The sequence below is a fragment of the Salmo salar genome, chromosome ssa20, assembly GCF_905237065.1.
Source record: "Salmo salar chromosome ssa20, Ssal_v3.1, whole genome shotgun sequence".
Taxonomy (NCBI): domain Eukaryota; kingdom Metazoa; phylum Chordata; class Actinopteri; order Salmoniformes; family Salmonidae; genus Salmo; species Salmo salar.
This window is the reverse complement of record NC_059461.1, coordinates 15,237,535-15,255,640: the sequence shown is the minus strand read 5'-3', so window position 1 is coordinate 15,255,640 and position 18,106 is coordinate 15,237,535. Positions and strand designations below refer to the sequence as shown.

General features: G+C 43.4%; 1 protein-coding gene and 1 long non-coding RNA gene across 2 annotated transcripts; one reads left to right on the top strand and one right to left on the bottom strand.

Annotated features, from left to right (window-relative positions):
• Positions 1-37: 37 nt before the first annotated feature.
• On the bottom strand, positions 38-15,975 carry LOC106580085 (guanine nucleotide-binding protein subunit alpha-14). The gene is made up of 7 exons (XM_014160718.2): positions 15,547-15,975; positions 4,145-4,329; positions 3,830-3,984; positions 2,597-2,725; positions 2,148-2,277; positions 1,765-1,918; positions 38-1,312 (listed from the first exon to the last, which is right to left on the bottom strand). The coding sequence occupies exons 1-7, from the start codon at positions 15,668-15,670 to the stop codon at positions 1,122-1,124; spliced, it is 1,068 nt and encodes a 355-aa protein (XP_014016193.2). The 5' UTR covers positions 15,671-15,975; the 3' UTR covers positions 38-1,121.
• On the top strand, positions 14,086-15,242 carry LOC123729128 (uncharacterized). The gene is made up of 2 exons (XR_006760862.1): positions 14,086-14,301; positions 14,585-15,242. It is a non-coding gene; the product is annotated as an uncharacterized lncRNA (long non-coding RNA).
• Positions 15,976-18,106: the final 2,131 nt, after the last annotated feature.

Below are 18,106 nucleotides of genomic sequence, written 5' to 3'. Positions count from 1 at the left end.
ATGGGATCTACAAAGACATACAATCAGCACATATTTCTCCAAGTTCTGCTTGACACTTTTTAATCTGAGACGAACCAATAAAAATTGTATATTTGACTAACAATTTATTGAAATGTAACAATGTAGAAATGACTTGATGCACATATTTAAGTGGTCATAATCTATGAATGGAGAATTCTTTCATGACCCAAAATCAGTTGTTAGGAATACCTATTCATAGGATTCACCCCAAAGTGCATAAATAACTCCCACTTCATATTTGAATTTTCACTTAGTTTCCCATTGACACCAACTGAAAATTTGAATCAAGTGGAAGTAAGGATTTGCTCCTAAATGAAGGTCTCCGGTAAATGTCCCTATAGTTCACTGGAATTATTCTGTTATTCCTCTCACAAACAAGGCACTTTAGACTGATTACTTGGCTAAAATATGCACGTCTTCGCCGTTTAGATATAAGACGGAGTACATAAATACAGTATCTGTATGAAAACATTGCATTTTTACAGCCAAGTGTTGCTCACATTTAAACAAGTAAAAAACTTGGACTGAATTCACAATTTCACTTGCACTCTCACTGTCATCACTAATGCTCAAGGAAAGATATCCTGAGGAGTGTTGTATGTAATTGTTAGATCATAGTTTTACATAAATCAAAAGGTGCTATACTTTAACTCCTCCCTCTGTGCTAACTCCACAACAAATAAATTAAAGTCGTCCATTTCAAAGAAAAAACGTTTTTGGTATGACGACCATACAATAAAAATATATTTTACTTAATAAAACGTAACGTTGGCAGCCCTGTCACTATACATATGAGTAGAATTTTCATCCTTTTGAAAAGTTATCTAGAGGAGCTTTTCTCTTGGTATAGATGCTCAACCTAAAAAGCACCCTGGACAAGAAAAACCGCACTACAAATCTGGCAGTCCGAGCATATTCTTCTAGCACATCAATCTGACCTCCCAACCTAACCCTATACATCTACTCTCAGGTCTCCTAGCCAGATCCCAGATCTGTATGTGCTTTAACCAACTCATGTCAACGATAGAGAAGTTGGCTGAAGCACATCATCTCGGACCAGTCTAGATGTCTCCTAACCTTGCAGGAGCCCTAGCTCTCCTCTAAACCAGGTTGAACTCCTTGAGGTTGTGTCTGAGGATGGTGTCTTTGACAGCAGCAAAGACAAAGCGGATGTTCTCTGTGTCGGTGGCGCAGGTGAAGTGGGAGTAGACAGTCTTTTCTCTGTCTGGGTTCTGCTCCTGGTACATCTTCAGGATGAACTCCCTGGCTGCTTTAGGGTCATTCTGTGGCCCTGGAAACGAAGAGCTTTAGTTATGGCGTGTGTGCCTAGAGGAGGTTGCTGGATGAACTACACTCGTGATGAGTAACCTTGCCTGAGACTTGGAAATGTGTTAGCTCCCAGAACCGAATGCCTAGGCTTTAGCTCAGTGGGCTAACATGTTTTTGAGTCATGTGGCAGCCTGTTTTTGATACCAGGTTGGTCACGTGTGTGTGTGTGTGTTAAGTAATGTGTTCACTTACTAAATCAAATCAAAGTTTATTTGTCACGTGCGCTGAATACAACAGGTGTAGACCTTACAGTGAAATGCTTATTTACAGGCTCTAACCAATAGTGCAAAAAAGGTATTAGGTGAACAATAGGTAAGTAAAGAAATAAAACAACAGGAAAAAGACAGGCTATATACAGTAGCTATACAAATCAGTATAGCGGTCACACACAACACAAACACTACTAGAGCTTACCGGTGTATTCTGGGAAGTAGTTGACAAGGTGGGAGTGTGTGATCTTCTCCTCTAGGATGTCAGTTTTGTTGAGGAAAAGGATTACAGAAGAGCGCTGGAACCAGGGGTATGTGATGATGGTCTTGAAGAGGGCTTTGCTCTCTTCCATACGGTTCTAGGGGAAGTTGATGCACATACAGTAAGTGATGGCCCATACTCGTCGAATTTGTGAGATACATTTAACTTATGCATTTTAATGTGAGTACATGTGAGTAATGTGTACATTTCACTTAATAGCTTATTTTACTCATCAATTTCACACGACAGAGTGCTAGCTCAGCGAATGCGGCCTGCAAGTGTATCAGGCAAAGGCCCGGTAACTGCTCTGACTGACGGGAGCTCACCTCGTTGTCACACTCAGCCAGCACCTGGTCGTACTCACTAAGCGCCACCAAGAAGATGATGGATGTGACGTTCTCAAAGCAGTGGATCCACTTCCTCCTCTCTGACCTCTGACCCCCCACGTCCACCATCCTGTCACAACAAGCCAATGATTGGAGCGCTGCTTATTGTATACCAATAGACAGCAGACATATTTGTTGTTTGCAAGCAAACGTCTCATTCGAGTGACGCGCGCATCAGCCAAAAAGCTCTGTAGCAGGATAGCTAACGCTGAAGTTGGGATCTTGCTAAACTTAACAGTGACTGATGACCATGAAAACATTCTCTATCCACTCCCATGTTAACACACCCCTTTCTGATTTGGAACTGCCCACGCAACTTGTCATGACACAGACAGGAAATGGGTCTGTAGTGTTTCTCGTGGCGATTGGAGAACCAAAGTGTCCCTCACCTGAAGATGACGTTTTCCATGTCGAAGGGGTACTCGATGATGCCCGTTGTAGGTACTCGAACCCTCAGGATGTCCTGCTGGGTGGGCAGGTAGGAGGGCTCTGCGATCCTGTCCATGTCACTCAGATAACTGAACAACACATGAAGAGAAAGTTTAAAGGAATGATGTGTGCTCGCCGAGAGAAGAGAAGAACAATGATACCACAACCAATGATATACACACTTTACATTGGTATACGCTGAAGAAAACCCAGCTAGAGTCCAAATATTGTCCATTTAAATAAACAGGGCTTGTTGGCAGCATATTCACATTCCAGTATGAATATTGATTTAGTTCTCTTATACAGCGTGCAGGGGAAACGTTGCAGCAGCACAGGTTTCATCTTTAATTCAGGTTCATTGAACGGCAGAGTACTGTGCACCTGTCTGGTCAAGGTTGTCACACGCACACAGAGTTGACCCAGCTAAACGGCGCCAAGCACATCATCACTGACACACAACGATCTACCCGCTTTCCTGACTCCCTGTCCTGACAAACATCCCCCCCATACACCCGAGACTCGAAACTACCCACAAAATGATTGAAATAGTCTTCAATGCCCCACACCTGACGCGCCAATTTGTGAAGACGCACCCACTGATGACTTCAACACAACTCTCACCTGGACACAAGAATGGGAGTCACTGGACCTGGTCTCAATAATCACCACATCACGACCCACACACAACAGCCCCCTGGTCTCAATAATCACCACATCACGACCCACACACAACAGCCCCCTGGTCTCAATAATCACCACATCACGACCCACACACAACAGCCCCCTGGTCTCAATAATCACCGCATCACGACCCACACACAACAGCCCCCTGGTCTCAATAATCACCGCATCACGACCCACACACAACAGCCCCCTGGTCTCAATAATCACCGCATCACGACCCACACACAACAGCCCCCTGGTCTCAATAATCACCGCATCACGACCCACTCACAACAGCCCCACTCACACGACCCACTCACAACAGCCCCCTCAACACAACAGGACTGGAAGCAACCACTTGGCTCAGGGACTAACATTTTTTACGGCTTTGCAGTCTTACGTTATAGTGTCATTACTTTTTGGCAATAGACATGTTGTCTTTGGCTAAGGCCAAGTTACCTGACCTGTGGTTTTCCTGATCATGACCAGTTCAAGAAAAACTCCTGGCCCTATGACCTAAGTCTACTCACTATTTGGCGGAGTCAGATAGCTGGTACTCCCTGCGACGGTCGTAGCACTCCTGCACTCCACTGTCCATCCACAGGCTCCTGATGGCGTCCACGTGGCCTCTCTCCAGATCATTCACCATGTCCACCTCCACCTCACTCAACATGCTGGCATAGCCCTGGGAGGGAGGGAGCAAACAAGATGGTTGGGGCCTGTTCCTTAGGGCACGCAACGGAAAAAGGCTTTAAAACACTTCACAAAGGAAAACAAAAGTCTTTGGCTCTGTGATCAGCCAGTACTGAGGTAGGGCTGAAGTGTAATGTTGCTGGGATTCTTGCCTTATTCTGGGCATCAGAGAAGGGGATGTTGAGGGTCTCCATGGCGCGGATCATGGACTGCATGGCAGTGAAGATGTTCTGGTACACCAGCTTGGTGAAGCCGCGCTTGTCCTCGTCTGAGTAGCCGGCGCCATGGATAATTCTCATCTGTTTAATGAAGGTGCTCTTCCCACTCTCTCCAGTACCTGACAGAAAGGATGGAGGAAAGAGACAGGGTTGATCACAATACAGCCCCTTACATGTGGTGTTCCCCAAGGCACTCTATTTGGCCCAGTCCTACTCCTTGCCCTCATCAATGATGCTGCATAAAAGGCTACTGACCCTGTGTGGAAATATGTCAGTGACATAAATAGACTTGAAACAGGCAAGCTGCAGCAACCATCATCAATGCAGAAGCAACTAGATACGCTCAGCACCTGGTCCACCAACAGCGACATATCAAAAGCCAAAGTACTCAATCTCATTATCCAACAGGACCTGCACTAGAGCAGTGCAGAGCCCGTGGTCTAGCGGTAAAGCTCCTGGCTCTAGATACAGTGTATACCTCTCCCCGCCGGAGACGGGGGTTTGATCTCTGCGTCCCCCCTTCCCAATGGCCTGTCTCCCTTTCTGATTCATTCATCATAACTGTCCCAATAAAGCATACAAAATATATAAGAATTCCAGGTCTGCTGAAGTCACAGGGAAACACTTAATGTGGTCTTCAGTGAGTTGCCAATACATGCTACTACAGCTGCAGAGGAATGAGTAGGGCCCAGGGAAGAGGAGAGGGCCAGGAGAGCAATGAGTGTCCAGCAGATAGAACAGCAGAGCCTGTGACTGTATAACCCCACCTGCGCTGCTCTATGAATCACCCGCGGTTAACTCCATCACAAAACAACCACACCAGGATGTAAACACACACTGTAAGAACAATGAGTAGTGTGTGTGTCTAGTTGACAAGGAGACCTTAGAGCCAGGGCCTCTGTCCTTTGTATGTATCCCAGCAGCAGCAGTGCTCTAGCAGCACGGCAGCCTTCACTCCCAGCTTTTTGTTTCTGTGCCTCTGAAAATATAAATCTGGACGCATTATATCAGCACTATGGCAGGATTAGGTTGAACCTCATCCCCCAATCACAGCACTGATACACACACACACACACACACACACACACACATTATCAAATGAGTCGGGCAACAGCAACACATATTAAGTGAACTGCTCTGAGGCCATACATGATTGGCAGATTCATTGACGAATAGAATAGGGATCTTGATCAAAAATATATTATGAAGACACTCGTAGACCCAAAACAGGGAAGAGCTGTAACGGAGCATGTATTAAACATAACTCTTGTTGCAACCAGATTGTTAACTTCTCTTGAAGTGGTTGAGAAATGGAAGAAAGTGACTCCGGATTGTCAGTTTAGAGGAATTCACCTGGATAGGCCCGAGGTGAAAAAGAGACGAGCGAAAGGAAAGAGAGGCGAGAAAGGGGGATGGGGAGAGGAGAGAAGCATGTTCTTGAGAAGTATGCTGTTTAAAGAGGGGGCCAGCTGGGTAACAGTCTTCTCTCGTTCTGTAAACTGTTTAGCGTCGTTTCTGAGAGGAAGTCAAAGACGGGCTCATTCCTGACCACCATTTAGTCACAGTTCCTGGAGCCCCTCGGGATTTAAACATGTCAGCATAGGAATAAATGCTGCCAACACACACCAGACACCAACAGATTCAGAACACAAGTTCTTCTGTTGCTGGGTCTCCTCTGTCTTTAGTTGCTTGTGAATCCAATGCACCTCACTCAAACACCCACCTTCCAGCCAAACATTAAGCTACTCTTGGAGGACAATGGAAGTGGTCTTCAAAAATGCTTCTTTACAGTGTGTTTGTACGTGTGAGAGTTGCGATGGAGGGTTTCAAAGAGACTAAAACCAAATAAGTAAGTTGTTGCTAAGGAAACTGTATTTGCAGACATCTGTACATAGGCTTTGACAAATTTGAATGAATTTGACTTTCAAAAATTAGCCAGTCAATATCCTAATGAGAACAACATGAAAACCTGTCCTCAATAAGCTGCCACATCCATCCATCAGTCAGACATAATGGGCAGGGACTTGTGCCTGACCATGACCAATCAAAGAGGTCACAGGCACTTGTGAATATTAAGTTGACCAATCAAAAGGGAGAGTTAGCATGTACAACTGTCCAAAGCAGTCACAGGGGGAGCTGGTATTGACACTTACCCTCATGACCTATTAAACCATAGAGATACAATATCAATGTTCCATTGAATTATATTTTAAACACTGTACTGGAGAGGGCTGATCCATCGTTTTGCCATTGAGATTAGAAAGTTTTCCAAATAAATACAATGAGTTATATTAATTATATTAATATACCAACTTAATTCCATCCATTAGGACCTTCACACAGAGAACAGAACAGGATTTAGCTATAGGCCAATACACCTACTATTTTATGCTAACATTAATTATGCATTCTTTCAGACCCCTACTTTTAAAAAATATAATATAACACAAAGCCCACCACCCATCATCGAAGAACTTTATGATTTCCAGTTCAATTTTCCATTTGCACAAAAAATGTATTTCTCTAAAATGTTGTGCAGAATTTTTTTTACATCCCTTTAATGAGCATTTATTCTTTGTAAAGATAATCCATCCACCTGACAGGTGTTGCATATCAAGATGCTGATTAAACAGCATGATCATTACACAAGTACACCTTGTGCTGGGGACAATAAAAGACCACTAAAATGTGCAGTTTTGTCTCACAACAGGTCCTCACCAGGGTCTTGACCTGACTGAAGTTCAGCGTCGTACCAGACTTCAGTGGGCAAATGCTCACCTTCAATGGCCACTGGAACGCTGGAGAAGTGTGCTCTTCACGGATTTCAACTGTACCCGACAGATGGCAGACAGGGTGTATGGCGTTGTGTGGGTGAGTGGTTGGCTGATGTCAACGTTGTGAACAGAGTGCCCCATGGTGGTGATGCGGTTATGGTATGGGCAGGCATAAGCTACGGACAACGAACACAATTGATGGCAATTTGAATGCACAGAGATATTGTTGTGCCATTCATCCGCCGCCATCACCTCATGTTTTAAAATGTCACAGTTCTTCCATGGCCTGCATATTCACCAGACATGTCACCCATTGAGCATGTTTCGGATGCTCTGGATTGACGTATACGACAGTGTGTTCCAGTTCCCGCCAATATCCAGAAACTTCCCACAGCCATTGAAGAGGAGTGGGACAACATTCCACAGGCCACAATCAACAGCCTGATCTGCCTTTATGCAAAGGAGATGTGTCGGGCTGCATGAGGCAAATGGTGGCCACACCAGATACTGACTGGTTTTCTGATCCACAACCTACCTTTTTTTAAGGTATCTGTGACCAACAGATAAATGGTTGTATTCCCAGTCATGTGAAATACTTAGATTAGGGCCTAATTAATGTATTTAAATTGACTGATTTCCTGTAAATCTTAGAAATTGTTGCATGTTGCGTTTATATTTTTGTTCAGTATACATGCAGCATCCCATCCATGCAGAAAACCCTTGATTTGACCATTTCTATTGGCCATTGCCTTCAAAAATATATAGTAGATGATTGTTGATGATGAATTATACTCTGGAAACTGTTCACTCTCAGTGATTCCTGATCTTGTGTCAAAAAAATGAACACCGGGAAGATAAAGTTGGTAATTATTTGGCTACCCACCCATAGGTCACCCAGCATCACTAAAGGGCAAAGTGTGTGAACTGATCATTGTATTTAAAGAAAAACTAACATTGTTGAACCTGCAGTTAAAAAGAGCTAGCCTGACTACCCATCCACAAACGCCACACCTACTAGCCTTTCTTATGGAGTGATTGCTAGAGCAGAAGAATACAATTCAGAATGAGTCTTCAGGCAAAAAAATGGGCTGCATAAGAACCTACATTTGTGTGTGTGCACAATCTTGCGTGCGTATGTGTTACTGTGATGGCCAATCTGTTGGGCAAAGAGAAGTGTGTGTGTGTGTGTGGTGTGAGGGTGAGGGAGGGTGATGCTCTGTAGACTGTCAGAGGTTCTGTCTGTGGTTGTTTGGACATGTTTATCGGCTCTCTCAGCTCCTCTCTGCAGACCCCATCACACACTCTCGCTGCTAGCATTCCTCTCCGAGTCCTACTGCAAGAACACCACGTCCTCACACACTACCAGCCTGAGCTGGTTCAACAAATATGTTGTATGAATGTACAGTGCATTCAGAAAGTATTCAGACCCCTTCCCTTTTTCCACATTTTGTTACGTCAAGCTTCATTCTAAAATGGATTCAATTAATCTACACACAATACTCCATAATGACAAAGTGAAAACAGGTTTAAAAAAACAAGAGAAACCTTATTTACAGACTTTGCTATGAGACTCGAAATTGAGCTCAGGTGCATCTCGTTTTCATTGATCATCCTTGAGATGTTTTTACAACTTGATTGGAGTCCACCTGTGGTAAATTCAATTAATTGGACATGAATTGGAAAGGTAGACACCTGTCTATAAAAGGTCCCACAGTTGACAGTGTATGTCAAAGCAGAAACCAAGCCATGAGGTCCAAGGAATTATCTGTAGAGGTCAGAGACAGGATTGTGTTGAGGCACAGCATTTAAGGTCCCCAAGAACACAGTGGCCTTCATCATTCTTAAATGGAAGACGTTTGGAAGCACCAAGACTCTTCCTAGAGCTGGCCGCCCGGCCAAACTGAGCAATCGGGAGAGAAGGGCTTTGGTCATCTCCAGAGTTCCTCTGTGGAGATGGCAGAACCTTCCAGAAGGACAACCATCCCTGCAGCACTCCACCAATCAGGCCTTTATGGTAGAGTGGCCAGACGGAAGCCACTGCTCAGTAAAAGGCACATGACAGCCCACTTTAAGTTTGCCAAAAGGCACCTAAAGGACTCTCAGACCATAAGAAACAAGATTCTCTGATCTGATGAATCCAAGATTGAACTCTTTACCCTGAATGCCAAGCATCACGTCTGGAGGAAACCTGGCACCATCCCTATGGTCAATAATGGAGGTTTGTTAGCACAGTGTCCAGACCTGGCACAATCTCCTTCCCCAAAATCCAGACAGCTTATGTTCTGAAAGAGCTGCAAATTCCCAAACTGTTATATACCTATATCCATCCTGCCCTGCCTTTCTAAAATCTTTGAATGTTAACAAACAGATCATCGACCATTTCGAATCCCACCGTACCTTCTCCACTATGCAATCTGGTTTCCGAGCTGGTCATGGGTGCACCTCAGCCACACTCAAGGTCCTAAGCGATAACATAACCGCCATCGATAAAAGACAGTACTGTGCAGCTGTCTTCATCGACCTGGCCAAGGCTTTCGACTCTGTCAATCACCGCATTCTTATCGGCAGACTCAACAGCCTTGGTTTCTCAAATGACTGCCTTGCCTGGTTCACCAACTATTTCTCATATAGAGTTCAGTGTGTCAAATCTGAGGGCCTGTTGTCCGGACCTCTGGCAGTCTCTATGGGGGTGCCACAGCGTTCAATTCTCGGGCCGACTCTCTTCTCTGTATATATCAATGATGTCGCTCTTGCTGCTGGTGAGTCTCTGATCCACCTCTACGCAGACGACACCATTCTGTATACATCTGGCCCTTCTTTGGACACTGTGCTAACAAACCTCCAAACGAGCTTCAATGCCATACAACACTCCTTCCGTGGCCTCCAAATGCTTTAAAATGCTAGTAAAACTAAGTGCATGCTCTTCAACCGATTGCTGCCCGCAACCGCCAGCCCGACTAACATCACTACTCTGGATGGTTCTGACTTAGAATATGTGGACAACTACAAATACCTAGGTGTCTGGTTAGACTCTCCTTCCAGACTCACATTAAGCATCTCCAATCCAAAATTAAATCTAGAATTGGCTTCCTATTTCGCAACAAAGCCTCTTTCACGCATGCTGCCAAACATACCCTCGTAAAACTGATTATCCTACCGATCCTTGACTTCGGCAATGTCATTTACAAAATAGCCTCCAACACTCTACTCAGCAAACTGGATGTAGTCTATCACAGTGCCATCCGTTTTGTCACCAAAGCCCCATATACTACCCACCACTGCGACCTGTATGCTCTTGTCGGCTGGCCCTCACTACATATTCGTCGCTAAACCCACTGGCTCCAGGTCATCTATAAGTCTTTGCTAGGTAAAGCCCTGCCTTATCTCAGCTCACTGGTCACCATAGCAACACACACCTGTAGCACGCGCTCCAGCAGGTATATTTCACTGGTCATCCCCAAATCTGAACACTTCCTTTGGCCGCCTTTCCTTCGAGTTCTCTGCTGCCAATGACTGGAACGAATTGCAAAAATCACTGAACCTGGAGCCTTATATCTCCCTTTCTAACTTTAAGCATCAGCTGTCAGAGCAGCTTATCGATCACTGTACCTGTACACAGCCAATCTGTAAATAACACACTCAACTACCTCATCCCCATATTGTTATTTATGCTCTTGCTCTTTTGCACCCCAGTATCTCTACTTGCACATCATCATCTGCACATCTATCACTCCAGTGTTAATGCTAAATTGTAATTATTTTGCCTCTATGGCCTATTTATTGCCTTACCTCCCTACTCTTCTACATTTGCACACACTGTACATTGATTTTTCTATTGTGTTATTGACTGTACGTTTGTTTATGTGTAACTCTGTGTTGTTGTTTTTGTAGCAGTGCTTTGCTTTATCTCGGCCAGGTCACAGTTGTAAATGAGAACTTGTTCTCAACTGGCCTACCTGGTTAAATAAAGGTGAAATAAAAAAATGTAATGGTGGTGGCAGCATCATGCTGTGGGGATGTTTTTCAACGGCAGGGACTGGGAGATTCAGGGAACGAGAGAAAAGTACAGAGAGATCCTTGATGAAAACTGCTCCAGAGCGTTCAGGACCTCAGACTGGGGCGAAGGTTCACCTTCGAACAGGACAGCGACCCTAAGCACATAGCCAAGACAACACAGCAGTGGCTTGGGTACAAGTCTCTGAATGTCCTTGAGTGGCCCAGCCAGAGCCCGGACTTGAACCCGATCGAACATCTCTGGAGAGACCTGAAAATAGCTGTGCAGCGACGCTCTCCATCCAACCTGACAGAGCTTGAGAGGATCTGCAGAGAAGAATGGGAGAAACTTCCCAAATTCAGGTGTGCCAAGCTTATAGCGTCATACCCAAGAAGACTCGAGGCTGTAATCGCTGCCAAAGGTGCTTCAACAAAGTACTGAGTAAAGGGTCTGAATACCTATGTAAACGTGATTATTCCGTTTTTTTCACAAACATTTCTGAAAACATGTTTTTGCTTTGTCATAATGGGCTATTGTGTGTAGATTCATGATGGGAAAAACAAACTATTTAATACATTTTAGAATAAGGCTGTAACGAAACAAAATGTTGAAAAAGTCAAGGGGTCTGAATACTTTCTGAATGCACTGTATGTTTGAGCACATCACTGTAAAATTTTCTCTGAATGAATCTCTAATATAGGATGTGAAGGCATGATTCAGTCTGCCAGGCAGTCTCAACAGGGAGACATGGGTCAAAGGTTAAGATTTCATAGCAATGTTTGGAGAAGCAGGCAGGAGATTTAAGGGCATTATCCAGAAACAACCCCTAGTCCCTGCCCCCTAGACAATTGTCGTGATGTGAGAGGATGTGACAGGTTTAAGCGATATGACAGTAGCTCCAACTTGCCCTCTAATAGGCTACTAGAAATGATGTTGTATGGCTTACACCTGTCCAATCCTCTCAGATATGTATAGAATTTGGGACATCTATTCTGTAACTTTACAGTGCAATTTTAAAAGCTGCCTGTGTGTTTGCATGATAGTTCAAATAATCCGAAAGTATCTACATTTGATTGTGAAGCTCAACAAAGTCACTTATAGAAGATTTGTGTCACGTCCTGACCATAGAAAGCTTTTATTTTTCTATGGTAGAGTAGGTCAGGGCGTGACAGAGGGTTTTGTCTAGTTTATTTATGTCTATGTTGGTTCTAGTTTCTTTTTTCTATGTTGGGTTTTTTGTCTAGTTTATGTATTTCTATGTGGGGTTCTAGTTGTTGTATTTCTATGTTGTTGTTTTTTGTCATAATCTCCAATTAGAGGCAGCTGGTCATCGTTGTCTCTAATTGGGGATCATATTTAAGTGGTTGTTTTTCCCACCTGGGTTTGTGGGAGATTATTTTGAGTAAGTGTATATTGCTCCTCTTCGTCACGGTTTGTTTATTAGTATGTCTTGCATAGTTTCACAGTTTAAATAAAATGTGGAACGAAACACACGCTGCGCCTTGGTCCCATTCTTCAGACAGTCGTGACAATTTGAACATGCTAATATCGGTTCCATGACCTGAATGGGATTTGTGCCACAAATGCTAAAACATTAGCATTTGGAAACCACACAAGGGAAACTAAACCAAAGCATGGATTTCTGGTCTACCTTGTCCATAGGCTGCTTATAGGGTAAGGAAACAAATGTAATTTTGTAATTTGAACTATCCCTTTAACATCCCGTGTTTAGAAGTTGACATGTCAGGTTATAGTTCAAAGAATTATGAATTATTTTGAAAATATATACAAAGGTAAATGATAATTTCTACAGTTTCTATCTGGTTTAAGTTAAACTGTTAGTAGTTTGTTTTAACCAAAACCAAGAATATTCTAAAAGAGATTCAGGCTATTAGTTTCTTACTACGACGGATTGAATTGGATTTCAGCCCTCATCTGGAGCGCAAGGTCATATGTTATTCCCCCTTGGTTTACACGGTGATGTAATAGTGAAATAGGGTTATTACCATACCAGTAGTACCACTGTGGTTACCACCACCAGTCCGCTTCCCTGTCTGTCTGTCTGTCTGTCTGTCTGTCTGTCTGTCTGTCTGTCTGTCTGTCTGTCTGTCTGTCTGTCTGTCTGTCTGTCTGTCTGTCTGTCTGTCTGTCTGTCTGTCTGTCTGTCTGTCTGTCTCTGCCTGCCCAGCTGGCCCCTCCCCCGCTCAGAGGAGCATTCAGCTGTGGGCATTACTGGCATTAGCTATAACCATAACCACCCAGCTTGCCCCCCTGACCACACAAACAGACACACAAACCTCCACTTCCTCATTTGTGGGAGCTAAGGTGTGAGGACAGTAGCCTACACAAAGCCCTGCTGCAGAATCTGTATAGTCTCTTACTGAAGCATGAGGAGGCAGATGCTGGTGTAAAAACAGAGGTGGTCCATTGAACCACACTCACGTGAAAAGTAAGTTACTTTGCCTGCGGTGATGACTGATGCCCTCTGTTCACCAATGCTAACAAGCAATAGTTCAAAGTGTTACACAATACACATGGTGATCATATGTTGGTCTGGCCCAGAAACCCTGCAGTATTTACCTTTTTATCATGTGCTGAATGTCTCCTGTGGGTTTTACTGTGGGCAGTCACTGGTCTAATGATACCTTCAGGGACATAGCAGCTCACACACTTCACTGCCTCTCACACACACACTGGACAGAAGAGCACCATCTAAGGTTTTTCCTTATAGCACAACTAGGCCTATGTTTGTCTGCTATATGGCAAACAAAGCTATTCAAGTTGTAGACATGTCTGACACATTCTGATGTATTCTTAACATAAGATATGGCTTTTATAACGGTTTTGTGGTGTTTAACAGGTGAAGGTCTATTAGAAACATAAGATATCCAGTTGTTTATATGAGAATGTGCGTTACAAGCCCTTCTTTTTTCATTGTAGACTTTTGGGGGGTGTGTGTGGTGTGTGTGTGTGTGTGTGTTTGGAGCACACTTTCCAGGAGCGTTGATCAGGCAAAACTGAAACGATACTCTCGGCTGTATTTGCATGACTTTGCATGAGAAAATAACCGTGGCACACCAGCTACCTGCGACTACAAACACATCGGTGGCCAACGCCCCAAGGCAAGCCACCAACATTTCGTAATTGAAAGCTTCGCAGTTAGTTATTATTAGTTGTTAGTAAAGTAAGCTATTCTATCTGTTGACAATGAAAGTGAAGCCAACACATTTTTTCACCAATACAATTTCATTCACCTCTCTCGACTGGGTACAAAGTAGCCCAATAATGTACGGTTAAGGAGCCGGAACTCTAACTCTATAAAGGTGTGTAGTAATTTAACCTTTTGTTTTTTGAAAATGATTTCTCGTCGATTTGAAAGTTCAGTACCAAATGTTTCCAAAACCGTATTGCAAGTGAGGCGTATTGACATTACGGCAGACAGGTTCGTAAATACACGGTATATGTGTAACATTGCTGTCTATGAATGGGCTACTTGCAAAGGCGCCTTCTATCTGAGCAGCACAACTGTTTATTTAGTAAGCCTTGGCAATATATATATTTTTAAGTTATGCTAATAGCCTAGGCACTCACACTTTTTTTTTCTAGGCTATGTTAAGAAGTTGTGCAGTGCTGACATGGAACAATGTGGAACAACTGTGCCAAGCTCAGTGAACAGCGCCAGAGCGCACCACAACCACATCCGGAGAGGGAGGGTGAAGTCTGGGTGAAGGAAATGAAATTAAAAGGAGATAAAAAAAAAGGAATGTGCTCCCACATCTGCACAGCATGAGCATGGACACATTATAGACCTATTACTTAACATATGAAATGTGTTATAGTCTAACAATTATCAGACTGTATTAGCACGTCTACATCACTGATAGCCTAGCCTACTGATCCTTTCCTCACCTGACTTGACACCTATGGCCAGGTGTGGTCCACGCTTTGCCTAGTAGCCAATTTAGAAACTTGGTTGTGCGTCAACAGTTTTCCTCTTGTTATATCTCCTTCACTGACAGTCACTCAGTTAGCCCATGTCAGTAATTTTTGGGGGATAAATTTGTCAATTTAGTCTAACTAAACCCGCTATCTAAACATGAAGTACCGACTGGGCACACAGGGCACCTGCTCAGGGGACCCACACTTAACATGTCATTGCAAATTGTGTAGAATTTCATAAAATGTGCTTTACAACTGCAACAATAAACATGTCAAGCAAATGTATGTGTTTACCATTTGTTAATAAAATACTTTCCCCTCTGTACATATTCAATTGTAGTTTTTAATCCCGGTGCTGAGTTAATGTGAGTTCATGTGTAGCAGCTACAGCTAATAGGCTGTGTTTGTAGATCGACTGAGGTGAATGAAGCTGCAGCAACCAATGTGATTGATAATGGCTGGGGTCATTTTTGCTTGTTTTTGTTCTCCAAATAGCATTTTAACGTTTTTAAATTGTATAGAAATTAAGTAAATGAGCTTCAACTTTCTTCAAATGTATTGGACCCTGGCTACAGCCCTGGCTATGCACTAAGCAGTGTGCACCTATTGACAGATGTGATAGCTCTCACCTAATAGCAGCAGTTTGAGTTCCCTACGCGAGTCTTTCTTGTCCCGCCGCAGCTGCCTGTCAATCTCCTGATTGATTCTCTGATTCTCCTTCTCCTCGGCCGACATACAACATCCAGCCATCATTGACGCAGTCACTGTCCAATGTCCCCTCTGTTTGCACTTACAGCAGTGGAGAAGATGGAGCAGTAGACACGGGAGTCCCAATGAAAGGCCAACCTGTCTGTCCAATTAGTTCCTCCCAGTCGGAATGCGCATAGCAAATAAATTGTTATTTTCGTTTTCCCCTTTGATCTTTCTGTCTGAAGTTCGTCTCCTTCCCAGTTGTCGGTATAGGAATACTAACCTGCTCTACAGGTAACAGCTACAAGCTGTGGGTGAACGTTAGACTGGCAGTGCGCATATGTTTCCTGGCGCTTGGTCACATCCTGAACTTTATCCAAGGCAGTAGGACACATCTCCACCGGGGCGGGGACGGGCGCGCCTACAGTAGATGCCTGACTATGATATAGTTACTTACAAGGAGCCTGCAGGAAGCAGGGCCGGTTCTAGCCTTTGAGGGCCCTAAGCAAGGTTTGGTTGGGGGCCCCCCACCTTGTACAAAATATTTTAGCAGCTCCCCTGTTGATGGTGGAGAGGAAAGTTCATTTCCTGCAATTCTACACATTTTGTCATGAGTCGGAGGGAAACATTTAGCAGTTTTACAGCAAATTTCCTGCAATTCTAGCCATTTTGGAATGACTTATGCCATGTTAATATTGTATCTGAGTTAGAATGACTTACAAAATCAACAGGGCTCCCTGGAGGTCAGGCCCCGTGAGCTGGTAGGTAGTTGGCCATGATTACTATAAGTTTCGATAGCTGGCTAGATTAACTAACAATGTAAAAATTGGTAGATGACATGGCTAATTAAGTAGCTGTCAGTGACTGAAATAACAAAATAAAAACTGCTGATGAAATTACACCTGGTGTATTTTACTATTCTATCACTCAATAGTAAGTTGAGACCCCGACTCCAGTTCCTAAAATGTATACACTACCGGTCAAAAGTTTTAGAACACCTACTGATTCAAGAGTTTTCTTTATTTTTACTATTTTCTACATTGTAGAATAATAGTGAAGACATCAAAACTATGAAACAACACATATGGAATCATGTAGTAACCAAAAAAGTGTTAAGCAAATCAAAATATATTTTATATTTGAGATTCTTCAATGTAACCACCCTTTGCCTTGATGACAGCTTTGCATACTCTTGGCATTCTCTCAACCAGCTTCACCTGGAATGTTTTTCCAACAGTCTTGAAGTTCCCACATATGCTGAGCACTTGTTAGCTGCTTTTCCTTCACTCTGTGGTCTGACTCAAACCATCTAAATTGGGTTGAGGTCGGGTGATTGTGGAGGCCAGGTCATCTGATGCAGCACTCCATCACTCTCCTTCTTGGTCAAATTGTCCTTACACAGCCTGGAAGTGGGTTTTGGGCCATTGTCCTGTTGAAAAATAAATGATAGCCCCACTAAGCGCAAACCAGATGGGATGGCGTATCGCTGCAGAATGCTGTGGTAGCCATGCTGGTTAAGTGTGCCTTGAATTCTAAATAAATCACAGACAGTGTCACCAGCAAAGCACCCCAGACCATCACACCTCCTCCTACATGCTTCACAGTGGGAACCACACATGCGGAGATCACCTACTCTGTGTCTGACAAAGACACGTTGGTTGGAACCAAAAATCGCAAATTTGGACTCATCAGACCAAAGGACAGATTTCCACCAGTTTAATATCCATTTCTCGTGTTTCTTGGCCAAGCAAGTCTCTTCTTATTATTTATGTCCTTTAGTAGTGGTTTAATTGTAGCAATTCGACCATGAAGGCCTGATTCACGCAGTCTCCTCTGAACAGTTGAGATATGTCTGTTACTTGAACTCTGTGAAGCATTTATTTGGGCTGCAATTTGAGGTGCAGTTAATCGCCGATTTCTGAGGCTGGTAACTCCAATGAGCTTATCCTCTGCAACAGAGGTAACTCTGGGTCTTCCATTCCTGTGGCGATCCTCATGAGAGCCAGTTTCATCATGATGTTTTTTGCGACTGCACTTGAAGAAACTTTCAAAGTTCTTGACATTTTCCAGATTGACTGACCTTTATGTCTTAAAATAATGATGGACTGTCATTTCTCTTTGCTTAATTGAGCTGTTCTTTCCATAATATGGACTTGGTCTTTTACCAAATAGGGCTATCTTCTGTATACCAACCCTAACATGTCACAACACAACTGATTGTCTCAATCGCATGAAGGAAAGAAATTCCACAAATGAACTAATAGAACTAATAGGCACACCTGTTAATTGAAATGCATTCCAGGTGACTACCTCATGAAGCTGGTTGAGTGAATGCCTAGTGTGCAAAGCTGTCATCAAGGCAAAGGGTGGCTTTTTTGGAGAATCTGAAATATAACATTTTGGTTACTACATGATTCCATATGTGCTATTTAATAGTTTTGATGTCTTCACTATTATTCTACAATGTAGAAAATAGTGCAAATAAAGAAAAACCCTTGA